Genomic DNA, 20,891 nt, shown 5'->3' on the forward strand with positions numbered 1-20,891 from the left:
AAAAATACCTTGTTTTTTATTTTATGTATGCATGTATTGCCTGCCTGTAGGTAAGTGCACCCATGCTGTGCAATGCCTAAGGACAGAAGAGGCTGTCGTATCCCCTGGAACTGGAGTTACAGACAGTTGTTAGCGCCATGTAGGTGCTGGGATTCGAACCCAGGTCTTCTGCAAGAACAGTCAGTGTTCTTAAAGGCTGAGCCATCTCTTCAGCCCCGTTTGTTTTTTTTTAAAGGAGAGTGAATATAAATTTATTAAGGGAAAGTGAGGGTGTACTTTTGACAGTGGAAGGGGTTCCAAGGAAGGAATGGCCTCAAGTAGATTTTTAATGGGAAAATAAACTTTAAAATATTTTTATTTTATTTTGCATATGCATGTTTTGCCTGCATGTATGTAAGTGTACCACATGCATACAGGACCTGTGGAGGCCAGAAAAGGGTGTCGAATTCCTTGGAACTGGAGTTACAGATGGTTATGAGCCATCATGTAGATGCTGGGAATTGAACCCACTTAACCAGTGCTCTTAACTGCTGAGCCATCTCTCCAGCCCCAACAGACAATTACCATGTTTGGATAATTGTTTCATCCAATGGAAAACATGAACCTGAATTGTATTCTACTATTGAAAATTAAGTGCAGATAATTTAAAGATTTGAGTTTGATAAAATACTTCTTTGTGATAAGGCACCTTCTTGACCATAGCTACACCATGTTGAAGTCTAGGCTGACTCTAGCCTCTGTAACTAAAAGGCAGTTAGCCCAGGGTGTGGGAACAGGAAGGTGCCGCTCAGCTGTACCAAGGTATGAGTAGAGAACATGTCAGCAGGAGCCTGGTTGCCTTGAGAACAGGTCAGCATGTTTCTAGTTGCTCCTACTAAGTGCAGATTTATGGCTTCTGTGTTTTACACTTGGCTTGCTTTTGCAGAATAGTAATTGCTAGAGGGGCTTTCCACTCCTAAGCTATGAGACTTAAAATTTTCACCCTGAATGTGGTTTTTCTGTATAAAAGCTTACCTAAGAATGGCCAGGCACTGCACTTGGGTTCGAATGCTGAGTTTTGGCATTATTTTGGTGGTCTTCTCTGGTGAAACACCTCACAATTAAGTCATCTTTGTATGAATGCAGTGGTCGTGGTATTTTGAGTTTTGGGGAGGGGAAGCGTGTCCTGCTTTTGTTTCGCTTTGATGATTTTTTTTAGCCACTGTTGACAGAGTACTCAGAACTGCGTCATTAACGATAGGAAATCCTAAGAAAGCCATTTCTCCCCAGAGTTGGCCCGTGTGGGAAAAGTTGACTCAAGTCTCAGATGAGGCTCTTTAATTGGGTCTTCTAGTGTTAGAAATGTGGGATTGGACCGTACCATCCCTATGTAAATATCTTCTGCTTTAGGACAAACAGCAGAGACTTCAGATGTGCTTTTAACAGATGACTGAGCTATTCAGAGAATGGTGTCAGGCACCACACCACTACAGAACTTTCCTTTCTTGCTCCTTTATACATGGTGTGTGCAGGATGAGTCTGTAATGACATTCAGATGACTGCAGAAGGGAAAAGCTGCTGCGGCTGAACACACTTGTTATCGGTCTTTTCATATAAAATTTATATAGTTCTATAAATTTCTAAGCCTGGAAAACCTTAATTGTGCTGCTAACTTTGGGAACGTATTCCCAGGTTCTAGTGTGAGTTGGTATTGTACAGAACTTAGCAGCCATATCAGTGTAGAAACATTGAGTTCTTTTTTCATTTGTACAGGGGCAACACACTGTATTGAATATGCAAGTTAAATGTACAGGGGTTAATCACATTACTTAAAATTTAAAAGATTTGGCATTCAAAATTTCTATAAATCTGGGACTGGAGATGGTTTAGTGGTTAAGAGCACCGGCTGCTCTTACAGAGGACCCAGGTTCGGTTCCCAGCACCCACATGGTTGCTAGCAACCATCCATTAAGTCCAGTTCCAGGGAATCCAATGCCCTCTTCTGGCCTCCACAGGCATTGCACACATGGGTACACTTAAATTATGTGCAGGGAATACACACCTACGCATATTTTTTAAAATTCTATAAAACTATAGAAATTATTACATAGTCCCTTGGCAGGGAAGGCATCCTAAAAATACAACAAAGAACCAGAAGGAAAAAATATTTTGGATGGGCTTGAAAACTAAACATAGAAAAAAAATGCACAACAAACTGGAAGATTTTGCATGTATGTAGCAGGATAGTTACGTTATTCCTATACATCACTGAGATAAAGAAAACCAGGCAAAGAACACATGCTGGAAGCTCACCAGTGAGGAAACTAGAATTGTCATACATATGTGCAAAAACTGCTTGGGCTTAGCAGTGGCCAAAAAGCTTAATAAAGTGAGACCATGGTTTTTACTATCAGATTAGCAAGAGCTAGTGAGACAGTAGCAGGCCCAATATATAGCTCTATGGCGCTATTTGGATCAGGCAGCACCTGGGGCCGCAGCTTCTGTAGAGCAGGAGTGATGGATGCTGTGGACTGTCTGAAGGGTGTGGCAGCACATACCTTTAACTCCAGCATTTGGAAGGCTGGGACAGAAGGATCATGAGTTCAAGATCAACCTGGCATGCACAGTAAGATCCCATCTCATCCCCTGCAACCAAAAGACTCTCCCCTGTGACAATGCACCCACAGAATACTGAACAGACACGCACATATAATAAACGCCCACAATAGACATGCACTGTATTTATTCAACAGAATAGAGTGGTTACAATTAAATAGATCCATACATCCCAAAATAGTGTTCCAACACATAATGGATAAAATAAAGAATACAGACAGCTGAGTATTTATGCACATTTGAAATGCATCAAAACAACACTGTTGCCTTAGATGCTCAGCACTGGGGAGATGTGTGCAAAGGACAAAGGACTCGCTCAGTGTGGACTCTGCACTGGCAGCCGTGGAAGACAGAAAACTTACATACTGTTTGGCTTCTTTATAAAAGGGCAGTTTTGTCCTTTATTTTTCCGTCAGTGCTAGGGACCAAAACCAGGGCCTACTGAGCAACACGTGACATCCCTAAACCCCCCGTTTTTGTAACACTCCGTTGTTGCTCAAATTCATGCTATTCCCAACACTGGCAGAGTAACTTGGGTCATCCTCGGCACACTGAGAATGGTGTGAACACTGAACTTCAGATGCAATGTAGAGGATGCCCAGGGGAAGGGAGGGAAGGCTCTGCCAGAGGCTCACCACTCTCACGAGGCTCACGCAGTCATCAGTGTGGTGAAATCAAAGGTATACACTGTATACATTCTTGATTCAGATCTGGGCTTCTTTAACTGTGGCATGATTTTAGTAATAGAAGGAAGTGGAAAAAGCAAGCATGTGGGAATAACCTACTTTCTGCTCCACTTTTTCTACACACCCAAAATTGTTTAAAAAAATTGTTTTCTCAAAAACATCTGGGTTAATCAAAATCTCTTTCCTATAGCGCCATCTGGTGGAGAAAAATCAATTTCACCTGTACCTTACACAAAACCCACCTTTGTGGGTTTGTGCATTATCAGACCACCCTGTTTTTCAACAGAAGTCCCCACTTTTGTTCTTAGGGTACTAGTAACTGTTGACTTTATTTGGATCCTTCCTCAAATCAGAAATTCTCCACTTCTTCGATCCAAGTAATTATTTTTTCCCCTGGCTTACCTCTGGAAAACTGCCCTCCTCAGAGACTCCTGCAATGTGTATTGATCAAGTGGTGTAGGTGTTTTGGTATTTTTTACCCCCAAGGCTGCTCTGCAAACATACTGTACATTCATCTGTATCTAAGCCTTTTAGAATAAGAAATCCCAACATCTGCCTTCTGTGGACGATCCTCTGGTGGTTTTGCTTTTTATTTTACACTGATGATGGTGGGAAATTTCCATTCAAAGGTCTTTGGACTAGAGCACAATCATTGTAAATATGCAGTGAATTACAATTCGTCCTTTCTTGCAAGCACTTGATCCAACAGTGAAAACGTATAGTTATCTCACCAAAATAAAATAAGCTAGACATTGATGACAAAAGATCAACAAAATGGAAAATAAAAAAACAAGGTTACTCCCCCCTATTTGCAATACCAAGTTTCTTCATACATTAATAATTTAGAGACATAACTGAACAGGGTGGCAAAGTTACTGTAGGAAACGGCAAATGTACTCAGAAAACAAAAAATAGGTTGATTTTAGGTGGATTTCCTTAACTGATAAGCCCGCCCCCCACCACTGTGGAGCTTTACAACCTGATTTCTTAATTGATTCCAAATTGGCAGGATGGAAACACAGCAAGCCAAGGCTTGCTTCTGCAAGGCACTTCCTTCAGGCTCCAAAGTCTTAAGATTTTGATGCAGTTTTCAATTTAGCGAGTGTCTGTCACTCCATTTAGATGCTCCTGGAGGTTCATACAAACACACTGAACCGTTGGCTCTCTTCCTTCCTCAACGTCTATGATGAAGACACTAATCCCAGTGTTAGGACTGACTGACGAAAGTTCGAATTTGCTTAAAGTGGCTGGTAGGGAACACTTCAGGTCACTCAGAAGATAACCGAACAGGCTTCTCATGTAAGCTCCATGGCTCACAACCAAGACACTGGCTGCTAAGCCTGGCATGCCACTGTCGGAATCCAGCTCAGAGATGCTTTTTCCCAATGGAAATATGTCTGCTAAGCAGGTTTCCAGGGAGCTGCTTGGAGGACCTGGCAAAATGTCTTCTTTCTGACCTGTTTTTCCAAGGATGAGCTGACAAATAAAATCAAAGAAATCTTTTCCACGCAATTTCACCTGTGAAGGAAGAAGTAAAGAAATAAAGGGACGTCATTGACTTTATAACACAAGTCTGAAGTTTACACGGGGCTCCCAAAACCACTAGAAGTCAAAGACACTAAGAAAAAATGAAACAGGAGGGTGGGGAGATGGCCCAGCAAGAAAGGTGCTTGCACAAGCGTGAAGACCAGAACCCCAGAACTCCAGAGGCAGAGACAGGGGACCCCCAGAGCAAGCTGGCTAGCTATACTAGCTGAAATGGCAGGAACCCCAGAACTCCAGAGCCTGACCTCCTGGTTTAGGGAGAGGCCCTGCCTCAATATACAAGGTGGAGAGTGATCAGGGAAGGTACCTGATGTCAACCTTGTATGTACATGTGCACCCATAATACATGTGCACACATACACAAGTCACACATATGCATATGGAGGAATAAAGCAGGAGGAATTATGCTACCTGACTTCAGAATATACTATGAAACCACAGGAATCCATACAGCATGATACCAGCATAAATGTGGACACAGTGCAAACACAGCACAGTGAAAAGAAGACAGAACCTTCTCATGGAAAAAATACAACAGAAAACTACTTGATAAAAATGTAGGTAAAGCACTGTGGCTCTTTGGAAAAGCCAAGGATTTTTTGGACAGGGTTCCAAACAAATAGGAAAAAGCAAAAATAGACAAATGGGATATTAAACTGAAAAGCTCTGCACAGCAAAGGGAACACCTGATAAAACACGAGAATGGCAGGAAGTCTTTGCAAGGTGTACATATGATGGGGGGGGGTATCCAGAATACATCCAAAAAATCAACAGCAAAACGCAACTTAATTTAAAAATGGGCAACAGACCTGAATATTCATTTCCTAAAGACCTACAAGGCTTAGGCTTGGTCACAGCATTGAGAGTCCTACACGTGCTGAGGCCCTGGGTTCAACTCCCAGCACACACACACACACACACACACACACACACACACACACACATGGAATGACATATAACTGACCAACAGGTATATGAAAAAATGTTCAATATCACTAATTATCAGGGAAATGCAAATTAATTAAAACCACAAAGAGTTATTGTCTGACTGCAATAAAACTGGCTATTTCCAGAAAAGATGAAAGAGCCAGGCGTGGTAGCATACGCCTTTTAATCCCAGCAGAAACAGGCTGATATCTGGGAGATGAAGGCCAGCCTGGTCTACACAGTGAATTCCAGGCCAGCTGTGGCTACAAGGAGACCCTATCTCAAAAAAACAAAGATGAAAGCGGGGCTGGGGTGATGGCTCAGTGTGTGAAGCGCTTGTGCAAGTGAAGGCTGGAGTCTGGATCTCTAGAACCCATGTAAAGAGCTGGATTCCTGAGCTCCCACCCCACCCCTGACCCCCATCCCATGTAATCCCAATCTACAGAACAGAGAACCCCTGGAGCAAGTTGACTGGCCAGACTACCTGAAATGGCCAGCTCTGAGTTCAGCAAAAGACCCTCAATATACATGGTAGAGAGCAATCCTTGGGCCTCCACATGCACACTTACACATGTGTATCTGCCATACGCATGTGAACACACATACATACATACACATATGTATGCACAAAATAAGTAAAAAGGTGAAACAAGTACTGATGTTGGACAGAGGAAACTCTCCACGCTGCTGATATCAGGGAATATATAGTACAGCCATTATGGAAAAGTGCAGGGAAATTCCCCAAGAATTTAAAAAAATAGAACTAGCATTCAATGTAACAATTCCACTGCTGGGTATGTGTCCAAAGGAAATGACCAGAACTCAGTCAGATATCTGTGCTCCTGTGTGCAACACTATTTGCAATGACCAAGATGTGGAAATGTGAAGAATTTCTAGAAAGGAGCTGTGTCTGCAAAGACTGATGGATGAACTGGAACTTTTGATGTGGAGGGGTTGGAATGTTGCAGGTCCAGAGCCAAATTATCTTGGGCCATCTCTAGCCCCCCAATAGCCATTTATTGCCCTTCTCTGTACATGACAGAGAAAGGCAATAATATATATTAGATAATATACCTCTGTATATTTTGTGACCATTAAGTAAATCCTTTGGAATCCAGAAACAGATCCCTAGTGTAGTGTACCCCAACCAAAATGCTGTCAGATAGCACCTAAGCCCTACAAGCAGAATTCTCCCTGCCTTGATGTAACCTGACTCTCTCATGTCTTCACCAATGTATTTGAAAATTGTCTTGATTTATGTCTTTGTTCTGTTACTATAAAAACTTCATGAAACTGTTACCATGTTGGAACACAGAATTTGGAGTAATTTGGATCTGTGTTTAGAGGCCATGGTCACCTACATTTGGCTCCAGAATAAACAATTACTTGTCCACTTTGAGGTAAGAGTTGCTTCTGTGTCAAAAGAAACAGCTGTCAACTGAAGGTGTAAAATATGGTACACACACTTAACACCATTCAGTCACCAGCAAAGCATGCAATCTGTCATCCTCAATGACATGATTGGAAGTGGAGGGCGTCACTATGACGTAAGCCAGACTCAGGATGCACTGGGCATGTTCTCATCTGGCCAATGTGGAAAAGTTGAGCTCATAAAAACCAAAGTAGAGTGGTGCTTAGCAGAAGTCAGGGAGAGGAGGGTGCAGGACAGATGGAGAAGGGTGGATCAATGGGTGCTAAGCTACAGTTAGGGGCAAGAAGTTCCAGGTTGCTTTTGCAAGGGAAGGCAGCAACAGCAATTATATACTGTACATTTCATGAAGCTAGAAGAAAAGATTTTGGAAGTTTTCATCATAATGAAACAAGTGTTTGAGGAGACAGAAAATGTTCAGCCCAATTTAAACATTATACAATGGATGCATATGTCCACATATCACCTGGCACTGCAATAATATGTACAACTTTTACGTCTTCATTTATCAATTAAGAATAGATTTTAGAGCTCGGTGTGGTGGCACACACCTTTAATCCCAGCACTTTGGAGGCAGAGGGAGGAGAATCTCTGTGAGACCAGAGGCCAGCCTGGTCTACATAGTGAGTTACAGAGCAGCTGGAACTACAGGGAGACCCTGCCTACCCAACCCCTCCCCCCAGACACACAAAAAAAGAAAACTGTGAAAAAGAAATCAGAGGTTGGAGCTGAGCATGATGGTGCATGCCTACAATTCCAGCATTTGAGAACCCAAGGCAGAAGGGTTCATGAGTTTGAGGCCAGTGTGGGCTACATAGGTGCCAGGCCAGCCTGGGCTAGAGGAAGACCCTGGCTCAAAAAAGCAATAAAAGAAAGAACTGGGTGGGGGAAAAACTTGGAGATGCTGTCAGTCAGCAGGAGTTGGAGGTCTCATACTTAGAAGCACTTGGCTCTTGACTGGCCTGCCTGTCCCCCTCCAAGCCCCACTCAGCCTCCTTCGCTGGCTGCCCCCAGTTGCCTGTGCCCCACCCCCCAATCCCCATTGCTTTCTGTTCAGTTTTCCTGAGCAGTATCGTATTGTCTAGGAACGTTTCCTCATCTACCATCAGGGATGACTGCTGATTCAGCAGGAGCTGAGAAAGACGGGCTAAAAGGAAAAGAAAAGGACTTGTTGAAGCTTCCAAAATGCTTGGCTGTCAGTCACAGACTCTAGGATAGAAAAACAGGACATAAAACCATTCAGAATTCAATGACTCAGTCGCCGGCAAGGTCGCTGATGTGGCAACCTGGATGTGGGCTACACACCTGCTCTAGGGTCTCTCCTCCGGGCGGGGTGAAGATGGGACATTCTTCCCCTGCTGCCTTGGCCATGGCCCGTAGCTCGCTGAGTGGCTTGCCTTCTGCGACCCCGTACTTCTGGAAGTCCAGTAGACAGAGGTACCATTTAAAATTTGTACAACAATAAAGTTTAGGTTTGGGAACATTGAAACCTTCCTAAGAACAAGCTCGATGTCCTTCACTTATTTTATTATCTACTCTGGTCTTGACAGTGGGAACACACTCAGTACAGGGCCACGAACCCAGAAAATACAGTGGAATTCTCAAGTTGGGTACCCTGTCCAAGTGTGCTGTGGGGAAGAAATTCCTGAGGCTAGCCCAAGTAGATGGAAGGGTTTTACCAGATGAACACGGAATCATGGGATTGTCTCGCCTGATTCTGATAATGGCAGGTTTACAATTAAACACTTCCATGTCCATTGCTCAGCAAGGCATCGGAATTTCAGTGAGGGTGAGCAACCAGCCTACATCTTTGTGGCCAGTAATCAGCACCTAAAATCCAAGCCACCGTGGGTCTGAGTCTGAAGCTTGCTGGCCTCTGAGGTTTCTGAAGACCTAGCCACAGCAAAGGACAAAGGAAAAGGCCAAGAAAGGTGGGAAATCCACCTTGGGAGCCACCTGAAAGTTTATGCCACTACTGTTAAGCTATTAAGTGGGAAGGTCAAAGAAACAAAAGAGCAAGTGTTAGTGTGGAAAAACAAATTTCTCCTAGCTCATTGAGGGCCAGAGTTGGCATACACTCAGGCTGGAGAGATGGCTCAGTGGTTAAGAGCACTGGCTGCTCTTGTAGACAACCTGGGTTTAGTTCCCAGCACCCACACGGCAGCTAACAACTGTCTGTAACTCCAGTTCCAGGGGATCTGATGCCCTCCTCCAATCTCTGTAGGCACTGCATGACACGGGTACACTTACATACATGCAGACAATACAGTCATACTCATAAAATAAATAAAATTTTTTTAAGTCTATGCAATAACATGTCACCTAGCTACTTTTAAATTGCATTAGTATAAGAAATACATACTCTACTCTAACATTGGACTGAGGTACTATTTTAGACTAGACTATGTAAAAGATAATTTTAGGGGCTGGAGAGAAGGCTCCGTGGTTAAGAGCACTGACTGCTCTTTCTGGAGGATCTGGGTTCAGTTCCCAGCACCTACATGGTAGCTAACAACCATCTGCAACTCCAGTTCCAGGGGATCCAATGTCCTCTTCTGGCCTCTGCCACTGCATGACATAAGTACACTTACATACATGCAGGCAAAAAACTCATACATACAAAATGAAAATTCCTTCTAGAAATAATGAATTATTTGCATAATAAAGCATTTAAGAAAGCAAAGTGACATTTATGATTTGCTAAAAGATTCTCACACCATTATCTGAAACCTGGTAACAAAATGCTATTTTCATAGGAACAGGTATGTTTTCTTATTTTTAAAGTGTATGAGTGTCTTGCCTGCATGTATATAAGTGCACCCAAGTAGTACAATGCCTGCAGAGGCCAGAAGAGGGTATCAGATCCCCTGAACTGGAGTAACAGATGGTTGTTAGCCACCATGTGGGTGCTGGGGACTGAACCTGGGTCCTTCACCACTAAGCCATCTCTCTATCCTCTAAATTTATGTTTCCTAAAAAGTCAGTCACTCTTACTATCCTCAAGCCCAACTGCTTATGTTCTTGGCTGTATGTGGAGCAACCCCTATTACAGAGGGGCCAGTGAGTCAGCCCGTTTTATCCCACAGCAAGAGAAGTCTTCCTTTACCCAATATCCTCAGAGCTAACGGTGTGAGCTCTCCTCATGAGACATGCTGGGCAGCCAAGCCATGTGCTGAGCCCAAAGGGTGAGGGGACTGCTAATCAAGGAGCACTAGTAAAACAGAGCCTGGGTGGGAGGAAATGAAGGGCAGGACACAAACGAAGGAGCCTCTTCTTAGACTTAGAGAACCAGAGGCCAAAGGGTGAGAAGGCAGCCAGGCTGGAGAGCAGATTCCCTAGGCAGAGTGGAACACAGATTCAAGCTCTGTGAGGAAAGGTCTGGGGCATTTGAATGAGGTCAGAGAAGATCTCAGAGGCCTCTCATTAGTGGGTGTTAAGGCCAGGCAGCTGACAAGATACTGGATGTGGACTGGACCTACGTGTGCTTTCAATTCTACATCTATAAAACGGGGAATAAGTCAGCATGGTTTCCAATGCCTGGCACTTGGGAAGCTGAGGCTGGAGGATCAAGAATTTGAAGCCAGGGCACTGGTTGCTTTTGCAGAAGACCTGGGTTCAATTCCCAGCACCCACGTGGTTGCTAACAATTTCAGTTCCAGGGAATTGGAAACCCACTTCTGTCCTCTGAGGGCATTGCACGTCCCCAGTGCACTTACAGACATGCAGGTAATACACTCATACACATAAAATAAATTAAAAAAAAAGAATTTGAAGACAGCTGGGTTACAAAGTGAAATCCTATCTCAAAAAACCACAGATAGAGATGATAGATAAACCTAATAAGTATGCTAATTTTTCAACGTTGGCTCTGGCAAACAAAACAAACAAAACTAAACTAAACTAAACTACCAAGAAAGAAAGGAAACACTTTCCCACATTGATGTACAGCAACTACAAATACTATAACAAAATGTCTGCGTCTCTTCCTTTGTTCCTTCAATCACTCTCTCTCTCTCCACAAAATGTTTTCTAGATAACCTCCAATATTCTTTTGGGAACACACAGCATCCATAAAGAGATACCATGTTCCAGATGTGGTACGACTTTTAAAAGTAAAATGATGCCATGTGTGGTGGCTCACGCCTGCTATCCAAGCCCTCAGGAGGCCAAGGCAGGAGGATCAAGGATTTGAAGCCAGTCTGGGCTGCATAGCAAGAGCCTATCTTTAAAAAGACAGCAGGTTTAAAACCTAAGGTTTTGAAATCTTTCTAACACTAGGTTGTCACGAACATGAATGAGCCTTCAGTGCTCGGAAAAAGTGCCAGCAGGTGGCAGGGCAAATACCACAGAAACACCCTCTTGTGATACCTATCACAGAGGCTGGAGCAAAAAGCACTGGGGGGGCGGGGCAAGGAGGCACCCAGCACTCCGGAGGTTTGAAAGTTCAAGGCTAGCCTGGCCTCCATAGTGAGTTCCAGACCAGCTAGGGCTACAGGGAGACCCTGCCCAAGACAAAGAAAAGGCACCAGAAGAGGAGAGAGCGCAGGTCAAGGTGACAGACAGCTCATGCAATGTGTGGGAGGGAGGTTAAACAGTTTAGACAACCTCATAAAGGTGAGAGACAACTACTGAACCATTTTATACAGAGCACAATTTCAAAAGGTTACTGGAGCTGCAACTGGAGGTCAGGGGCCTGAGAGAAAACCAGATGTGGCCAGATGTTGACAGGCTGTGGAAGATACAGTGATGGTATGAGGCTGAATAGTGGGCAGGATGGTTGAAGCAGGAGCAGGCTGGAGTGACTTCAGCTCACTGCACGGAGCTAGAAGTTGCTGCAGGGCATGCAATCAGACACTGACGTAGGCATGGGAAGGGCTGTCAGCTAAAAACCCAGATGTGGCAATCACCAGGCCATTCACTGAAATTTCAGGGGAGGCTGGAAGGACTGAGGGAGCAGAGAGTGAGAAAGGTGGTCCAGCCAGGGGACCATGCTTTCTCTCAATATTTGAGGAGAGGCCCTGCTTGGTGTTCCTGAGCCCTGGTTCCCAGGTGAAGAGTGCGAATTTCTTCCTGCCAGACCTTGACCCACACCAGAGAACACATGTGAGTTGTGAGCAGTGGGTCTTTTATAGTGCTCTAACCATTCTGGGCCATTCTACCTGGGTAAAGAAGAAACTGGAGCTGACGGAGATGCTGCTGAGCTTATAGTCAGCATTGTAGGGCACGATAAAAACACTGCTCCAGGAAGAGCTCTTGGTTCAGATATTTGACCGGAAATTTCCACCTGCCTTTCCCTAACTCTAAATTTTGGCTTTAAGGTCCACTTCTGGTGAACAAGCTAGGAGTCAGAAAAAACTGACCCATGCTTATAGCAATTAGGAGTTGGAAGGTGAGAACCTTTCAATTTTACTATAAACTTGGCCATATTATGATGTTTTTATGAGTGCGTCTTCATTTATAACTTAAGGTTATCTCATATAGTTAAATAAGGTACTATATACTAGCACGAAGCAATAATTCTCAAGTAGTAGGTTTTCCCTCCTCTCTATCTCCTCTACCTCTGTGCTGGGAATTGAACCCAGGGCTTTGAACATTCTAGGAAAGTACCTAGAGCTATATCTACCACTGAACTAAATCTCCAAATTTTGGTTTTTAAAGACAGGGTCTTGCTATATAGCCCAGGCTGGACTCTAACAATTCTCCTGCCTCCACTGAGATTAGAAATGTATGCCATCACAGCTACATAGCAGATCCATACCATACATTCTAAATCTCCAGGAGGACTGCACTTACAAACTGAGTGACAGCTTCCTGAAAGTTTGCACTAGAGAAGAGTATATGAGTAAGTACTTACTCTTTCTCGAAGCCTTGAGTCATACTTGACTGCCATGTCTTTGCAAAATTTGCTTTTCTCCAAAATGCCATGCATGGTCTGAAAATGAAAAGACAAATACTTCATTTGAATAGTCACCATGAAATTTCAAAATGATACATATTGCTTTAGCTAATAAACGTACTCACAACAATTTCCCTGTACTAGAGTTGCTTCTCAGGCTGGGGCTGGAGCTCAATGGCAGAGTACTTGCTGGCCATATAAGAGGTCCAGGGTTTGATCTCCCATACCAGAAAACAAACCAACACAAGTACCTGCTTTTCTATCCTGCTCATCCTATCTTGTCTTCATGTTTGACTCTTTCTATTATTTTATCTGCCAGTCTACACACTGACCAATTAAACTCCAGAAGCCATAATCTGCTTTAATAAAGTTTTATTAGAACACAGTCACATTACTGCATGTATTCTCATCACATCAATGTGAACAGAAAAAAGTAAACAGCTTTCACAGACACCAGAGGTTGTAAAACCTAGAATATTTATTATCTGTCTCCTCATGGAAAAGATGTGCTAACCTTTTAGTTCTTTTACATGTGAATATGTGTGTACATGTATGTGTTCACATGTGTGTAGGCACATGTGTACGTGTGGATACCTGAAGTTGACCTGGGGTATGTTCCTTGATCAGTCTGCACTTCATTTCCTGAGGCAGGCTGTGTTGTAGAACCCAGAGCTCACCGTTCCAGCTAGCCCAGCTAACCAGCTTGCTCCAGCGATTTCCTCTTTCTGATTTCTGTGCTCACAATTCTCTTGAGCTCAGACTCTCCTGGGATTATTTTCCTTCTCTTTCAGTTTTCTTTGAAAGTGACTTTCAAACTTATTTGTCTGAAAGGCTTCTGTTTTATCTGTACAAAACGGTTTGGGGGATTAGTCCCATCTCTTAGCACATTAAAAATCAGTTTTTATAGTGAGAAATTTGTAGATGCCTCGTTATTGGCCTTTAGTGACATGTTTTCCTTATTCTATGGACTTCTTTGTGTTTATCCTGATAGGCATTTGGCTACATTTCCTGGATCTAGCAATCTGTGGTCTTTGAAAGATTCTTTAAGATGATCACCTAGAAGCAGACCAAGGTGGCTCACACCTTTATTTCCTACAGTCAAGGCAGAGTTGAGGCCAGCCTGGTCTACATAATGAGTTCCAGGCCAGCCAGTGCTACATAGTGAGATCCTGTCTAAAAACTCACCTAGGATGTTATTCAATATTGCCTCACCTCCACCTCTCTACAGTCTCCGTGTGTATTAAATGTACACGTATGTACATGAAGCCAGAGGATAGCATCAGGTGTCCTCCTCTAACACGCTCCACCTTATTCACTTCAGACAGGGTTTCTCACTGAACCTGCCATAGGCTGGTGGCTGCCAATGCCCAGCCATCCTGTCTTCCACTCTAGCACTGAGGTTACATGTGTATATACAACCATGACCAGCTTCTGGGCATTTTAACTCTGGTCCTCATGCTTGCACAGCAAGAGCTCTTATCCACCAAGCCATCTCCCAGATGCCTGCCATCTCCTGTTCAAAGATATTACAAGGGCTAGAGAGGTGTCTCAGCAGTTAAGGGCACTTGCTGCTCTTATAGAAAACCTGAGTTCCGTTCCTAGCATCCATGTTAGGCAGCTCACTGTGTCCTGGAACTCAAGGTCTGGGGGGTTCTGACTCCTCTGGCCTCCAGGGACAACTGCACACACAGGCACTCATAATTTAAAAAATAAAAATAACCTGGATGTGATGGCACATGCTTTTAATCCCAGTACTTGGGAGGCAGAGGCAGGCAGATCTTTCCAGGCCAGCCAGAGCTACAGGAAGACCCTGTCTAAAAAGAAAACTGCAACTCAACAGGTCTTTATATGGACATCTGCCCTTGGATGAATGTCTGAGTTTTTGATTTTTATTTTACGTGTATGTGTTTTGCCGGAAGAGGGTGTCAGATCCCCCGAAAGTGGAGTCACAGTTGTTAGCCTCTATGTGGGTACTGGGAATCCAGCTTAGGTCCTCTTGAAGACCAGTGGTGCTCTTAGCTGCTGAGCCTTCTCTCCAGCCCCTTTCCATTTTCTTAATGGTATATTTCAAAGGGCTTCTGCTTGTTTTATTTAACAGGATCTCACCGTGTAGCTTAGGCAGGCCTACAACTCTTGATCCTCCTGTCTCAGCCTCAGTTCCCAAGTGCTAACTTATAAGTATGCATCACTATGCTTGGCATACAGAAATTTTTAATTTCAAAAAGATTTGGTTTCTGATTTATAACTTCAAACCATGAATATGGTACAAGGGTCTAAAGTCATGATTTTCCTGTGGCTAGCCCACTGTTTCGCCTTTCCTGGGCCACTCTTGGTGGTGCACGCCTTTAATTCTGGCACTCAGGAGGCAGAGGAAGACAGATCTCTGTAACATGGCGGCTAGCCTGGTCTACACAGAGAGTTCCAGGCCAGCTGGGGCTATAGGGAGACACTGCCTCAAAAAAAAAAAACAAAAAGATCATCTTTCTTCACTAAACTACCTTAACACCTCTGTCAAAACCCCACTGATATGCTCACATACACTTATCCCCACATACACATATTTTTTAAAAATCTTTAAAATTTTTTCAGTTACTACTTTTTAAAAAATGTAAAACTGAATTTTTTAAAATTTATTTTTATTTTGTATGAGAGTTTTGCCAGCATGTATGCAAGTGCACCTGTGTCATGCAATGCCATGGATGTCAGGAGGGCATCAGATTCCCTGCAACTGGAGTTTCTGATGACTGTTAGCTGCCATGTGGGTGTGGGGAACCAAACCCAGGCCCCCTGCAAGAGCAGTCAGTGCTCTTAGTCGCTGAGCCATCTCTCCAAATCCCAATTTGGATAGCAAAATTTTTTCATATCTTTTATTTCTCTCATTCTTCTCCTCAAATAGCAAGGTGTGGTTCCTCTGGCATCTCTACAATACGCTGAGTTCAACATCTGTCTGGTGGGGACTCTGACGCATCCCTGTCCTGTGAGCGCTCTAGGAATTTCACTATTTGTCCCTTCCCAGGAACCGTTGTCTCTCAGGAAGTTGTGTTTTGCCTGCTGTGTATTTTCACTGATGAATGTGCAGACTTAGAGACCAGCCAGGATCTAAGAGGATCCCTGTGTGTATTTCTGGGGTTCTTTCTCTGCTCCCTTGTGCTTACCTCCAAAGTTCTGCAACTGCTCCCTCAACTCACCAGGATGGGACCAGTGAGCTCCTCTGTGGCTTCCCCTATGGCTTGCCTGTGTGTGCCACCTCCTTCAGGCACTACAAGTGTCTCAAGTTCAAAGGTTTCATATATTTTTGTTGTATTTCCTAGTTGTTTATTCAGGGAGGGTAAGATTCCAATCCCATTATTCCCTTGTCATTCATCATAGGTCTCCTTTTTTGAGGCAGGATCTCCCTGTGGCTGCAGCTGGCCTGAAACTGGCTATGTAGACCAGGAGAGTCTTGAACTCAGAGATCTGCCTGCCTCTGCCTCTGCTTCTGCCACCCGAGTGCCACCATGCCCAGCTTTTAAATTTATTTTTATTTTATGTGTATGAGTGTTTTGCCTGCATGCATGTAAAGTATACCACATGTGTACAATGCCTACACAGGCCAGAAGAGGGTATCAGATCCGGAACTGGAGTTATAGGTGGTTAGCTGCCACGTGAGTGTTGGGAACCAAAAAACCCAGGTTCTCTGCAAGAACATCAAATGCTCTTAACCACTAAGCCACCTCTCCATCCCCGATTTTAAGTTTTTTAAAGATTTTATTTTATTTTTCATTATGTGTATATATGTGTGTGTCTGTGCATGTGAGCACAAGTGCCTGGGGAAGCCAGAGGCACTGGCAGCTGGAGTTACAGACGGTTGTGAGCCACCAGACATGGGTGCTGGGAACTGAACTTGGGTCCTCTGGAAAAGCAATACATAAACCACCAAACCATCTCTCTAGCTCCCCGATTTGGTTTTGTTTTTAAAGTTAGCATCATGTTATGCTAATATACTCCCTAAAAACATTTATAACATGTCTTTCACAGTGTTTTATTATCTACAATAATTCTAATATCAGATGTTTTGGGGGGTTAATCTGTTACTCATGTTGGCTTGCTGTCATATTAACTTATTTTTAAGTTAATTTTATCAATATATTGATACACATTTGATATACAAATAATAGACTCTTGATATACATTTTCTTCAAAGGTACTCTAAAATATTCTGTGTGAAGTAATTCTGCGTTGGCTCTAGAAGCAGAGGTCTGTCTTACATTTATTTATTTTCAGGCTTCCATCTTAATTTATTTGTTTGTTTATTTGTGTGTGTGTGTGTGCGTGTGTGTGTGTGTATGTGTGATCATGGTGCATGTGTGGAGCTCAGAGGGAAACTTGCTGTGAGTTGGTTTTCTCTTTCCACCATTTGGGATGTAGGGATTTAACTCTGTCATCAGGCTTGGCAGCCAGGGCCTTTCCTTGCTGAGCCATCTTGCAGGTCCCTAGAAGCAGAGTTTTTGAGCTTACAGTTGTTGAGACTTCTGACCTATCAGCCTAGACCCTAAACTCACCTGCTTTGTCCTGGTGAGATCGCTGGAGAAGGCATGAGTGAAGTGCACATTGTTCAAAAATTGACCAGCAGCAGCTGCTTGCTTAAACCCAGTGTCCGAAAGAGGCTCGTCCATCCCTTGTCCTGTAGTGGAACAAAACCATTCAAAAATGTATCTAAAAGATTCAAGTTAAAAGTGTCATAAAAGGGAACAGAAAGTGCAGTTATTTTGATGAAAAAGTTCCTTGGGTATATGCTCACATAAATCCTCAAAAAGATGATTCTAAATACTGGGACAATTAGCTGAATTCCACAAGGGCTTATGTAATCAAATGTTTCCCCAAAAGCCACTTGCCTTATGGGAATTCAGTGGATTGAGAACTAGACCATTCTAGCTTTTTCCCTCTTGTGTCTGCCCACTTCCTCTGTAGATGTACTGCAGTAACTCAAGTATTGATTGCACAGGGACTGTATCAGGCAGCAGAATCATTATCTCACATTTTCCCCTTTACCCCCCCTGTCCAAAGGATTAGTGCTGTAATTATATTACTTCTCTGTCTCACTTTAAAAATACTGTGAGGGTAGAGAGATGGCTCAGTGGTTAAGAGCACTGGCTGCTCATGCAGAGGACCCAGGTTCGGTTCCCAGCATCCACACAGCATCTAACTTCTGTCTGTATCTCCAGTTCCAGGGGGATTCAATGCCCTCTTCTGGCTTCCATGGGCATTGCACACATATGGTACACTTACATACTTGCAGGTAAAACACTCATACACATAAAATAAAAATAAATTATTTTATAAAAGGTTTTTGATGCCAGGAAACAGATAAGATGGCTCACCTCTGTAACCTCAGCACTTGTGGGGCTGAGGCAGGAGGACTGCTACAAATCGGAGGCTAGCCTGCCTGGTCAACACAGAAAAAGTTGCAGGCCAGTCTGGGCCACAGTGTCTTAAAAAACAAAACAAAATAAAACAATGTGCTGGGCACAATGGCACATGCCTTTAATCCTAACACTTGGGAGGCAGAGGCAGGTGAATCTCTGAATTCAAGGGCAGCCTGGTCTGCATAGAGTTCCAGACCAGCCAGGGCTACATAGGAATTACTTTAATGGTATAGGCTCTTTATAACTAACAATCCTTTATAAACTGAAATTTAATATAACCTTGTAAACCAAGTTAATCATATGCTTTGAGAACATTTAGAACTATGCACTCCTAAGAAAAACAATGTAATCAGTTCTACAGGGATCTGGAATTCCCATGTAATTAACTCTTATAAGCTAAGCTGAATGCATACCTTTAATCTTATACCATACTCCCTATTTATGACTCTGTCGTGCCCCTGATTCAGAACAGTGTACATATGTGTGAGATGTGACAGTGATAACACTGAAAACAATGACTTTACAGATGTCTCCTTCACACAAGTTGGAAGCAACATGAGGCAAAGGCTGATGACATCTGTTTGTGGCTTTGGGTATTGCTGTGAGTCAGGAGGGTCAGAACAACAACTTCTTCCTTTGTAGAACTGTTATCAAAGCTTATTCCTCTTTTCTCAAACCATGCTTAAGGGACCCTTTGTTAAAGAATAGAAGAAAATAGACATAGTTCCGAGATAACACTCAGTACAAAATCATGCCCACTCCGTAATCCAAGAGTGAAGTTTCTTGTTAATGTAGTCCACCACACCTACACTATGTCTCAAAACAATGATTACTAGGACACTAGACTACCATAAGTTCGTCGTATTTCTTTGAGACAGAGATATTAATATCATACTTCACTAGACATTGCTAGAGTGGATGCCGCCTCCTGGGGATTGTTAATCTGGGCTGTGAACTTGACACACCTGGGAAGAGGAAACTAACTGCCTCCATCACATTGGCCTGTGTGCATTTCAGTGGGGCATTTTCTTGATCGTTAATTGATGCAGGAGGGCTGAGTGGACTGTGGGCAGTGCCAATCTTAGTCAGCTGGGCCTGGGCTGTCTAAGAAAGGTTTAAATTGAGGGGCTGGAGAGATGGTCCAGTGGTTAAGAACACTAGCTGTTCTTACAGAAAACCTGGGTTTGAATCCCAGCACCCACATGGCAGCTAACAACTGTCCATAATTTCAGTTCCAGGGGATCAGGTGCCTTCTTCCTCCACGGGCATTATATGACACGGGTGCACTTACATACATGCAGGCAATACACACATACACATAAAATTCTTAAAAAATTAAAAAACAATTTTTTTTTAAAAAGGAAGGTAATTGAACATGAGCCTGAAAGCAAGCCAGTAAGCATGTTCCTCTGTGGTTTCTGCTTCAAGGTCCTGCCTTGAGCTCCTGCTTTGGCCTCCCTTGATGGACTGTAACCAGTAAGCCAAAATAAATCCTTTCCTTCCCAAGTTTCTTTTGGGCATGGTGTTTATCACAGCAATGGAAAGCAAACCAGGACATCCCCTATGGTGGTCTATTGAAATCCTAACCTCCAAAGTGATGAAGTAGGAAGGGCCCTCTACAGGACAGCAGGTGTTAGGGTGGGTCCCTGTGATAGAGTCCCTAGTGTCCTTTTGAGTGGAAACAAGTTTTTGCTCTCTGCCCTCAATCACAGGAGAATACAACCAGAAGACTAAAGTCTGAAAAATGGGCAGGCTGTACCAGCCAAACTATGGGCATCTTGATCTTGGACCTGTAGCCTTCAGGGCTGTGGGAAACAAATGCGATCAGCCACCCAGTCTATGGGATCTGTTTCAGCAGCCTACGTGGACAAATCAGGTGTGAACAATAAAGAATTCAAAGGTGGGAGCTGGAGAGATGGCTCAGCAGTTAAGAGCACTGGCTGCTCTTGCAGAAGACCTGTGTTCAGTTCCTAGCACCCATGTGGTGGCTAATAACCATCAGTAACTCCAGTTCCAGGAGATGTATCTGACACCATCTTCTGCCTTCTGTGGGCTTCGAATGCATGTGGTACACTTACATACATGCAGATAAAATACTCATACACAAACAAAATAAATAAATCAAAAAGCAGACTAGCTGGATCATAGGGTAGCTACAAGAACCCAGTCCGTACTAAGAGGACAGGAAGGATCACCTTAGAATAAAGTAATGTGGAGTTTCTTTTTAAACCTAGTCTTTGCTACAACTAAAATGAACTATTTAGAAAAATACAATTAATGCTAGTCTTTAAACTAGTCTTTAAACTTGGAAACAATGTTTCCAAATATAAAATCATTTTTAAAAAGTTTTATTTGGGGGTGGGGGGCTGGAGAGATGGCTCAGTGGTTAAGAACACTGGCTGTTCTTG

General features: G+C 43.3%; 1 protein-coding gene across 2 annotated transcripts in view; it reads right to left on the reverse strand.

Annotated features, from left to right (window-relative positions):
* Positions 1–2,709: 2,709 nt before the first annotated feature.
* Tigar (TP53 induced glycolysis regulatory phosphatase) overlaps positions 2,710–20,891 on the reverse strand; it is a 28,410-nt gene continuing 10,228 nt past the window's right edge. The window contains exons 3-6 of one of the 2 annotated variants that reach the window (XM_008825464.3): positions 17,620–17,741; positions 13,037–13,114; positions 8,488–8,598; positions 2,710–4,799 (exon numbers count right to left, since the gene is read on the reverse strand). In XM_008825464.3, the coding sequence (XP_008823686.1) occupies positions 4,377–4,799; positions 8,488–8,598; positions 13,037–13,114; positions 17,620–17,741 (734 nt within the window). In that variant the 3' untranslated portion in view covers positions 2,710–4,376. The remainder of the gene's footprint in view (positions 4,800–8,487; positions 8,599–13,036; positions 13,115–17,619; positions 17,742–20,891) is intronic. The other variant, XM_029559826.1, reaches the window with a different exon arrangement.

The sequence above is a fragment of the Nannospalax galili genome, unplaced genomic scaffold, assembly GCF_000622305.1.
Source record: "Nannospalax galili isolate Female #2095 unplaced genomic scaffold, S.galili_v1.0 scaffold589, whole genome shotgun sequence".
NCBI classification, from domain to species: domain Eukaryota; kingdom Metazoa; phylum Chordata; class Mammalia; order Rodentia; family Spalacidae; genus Nannospalax; species Nannospalax galili.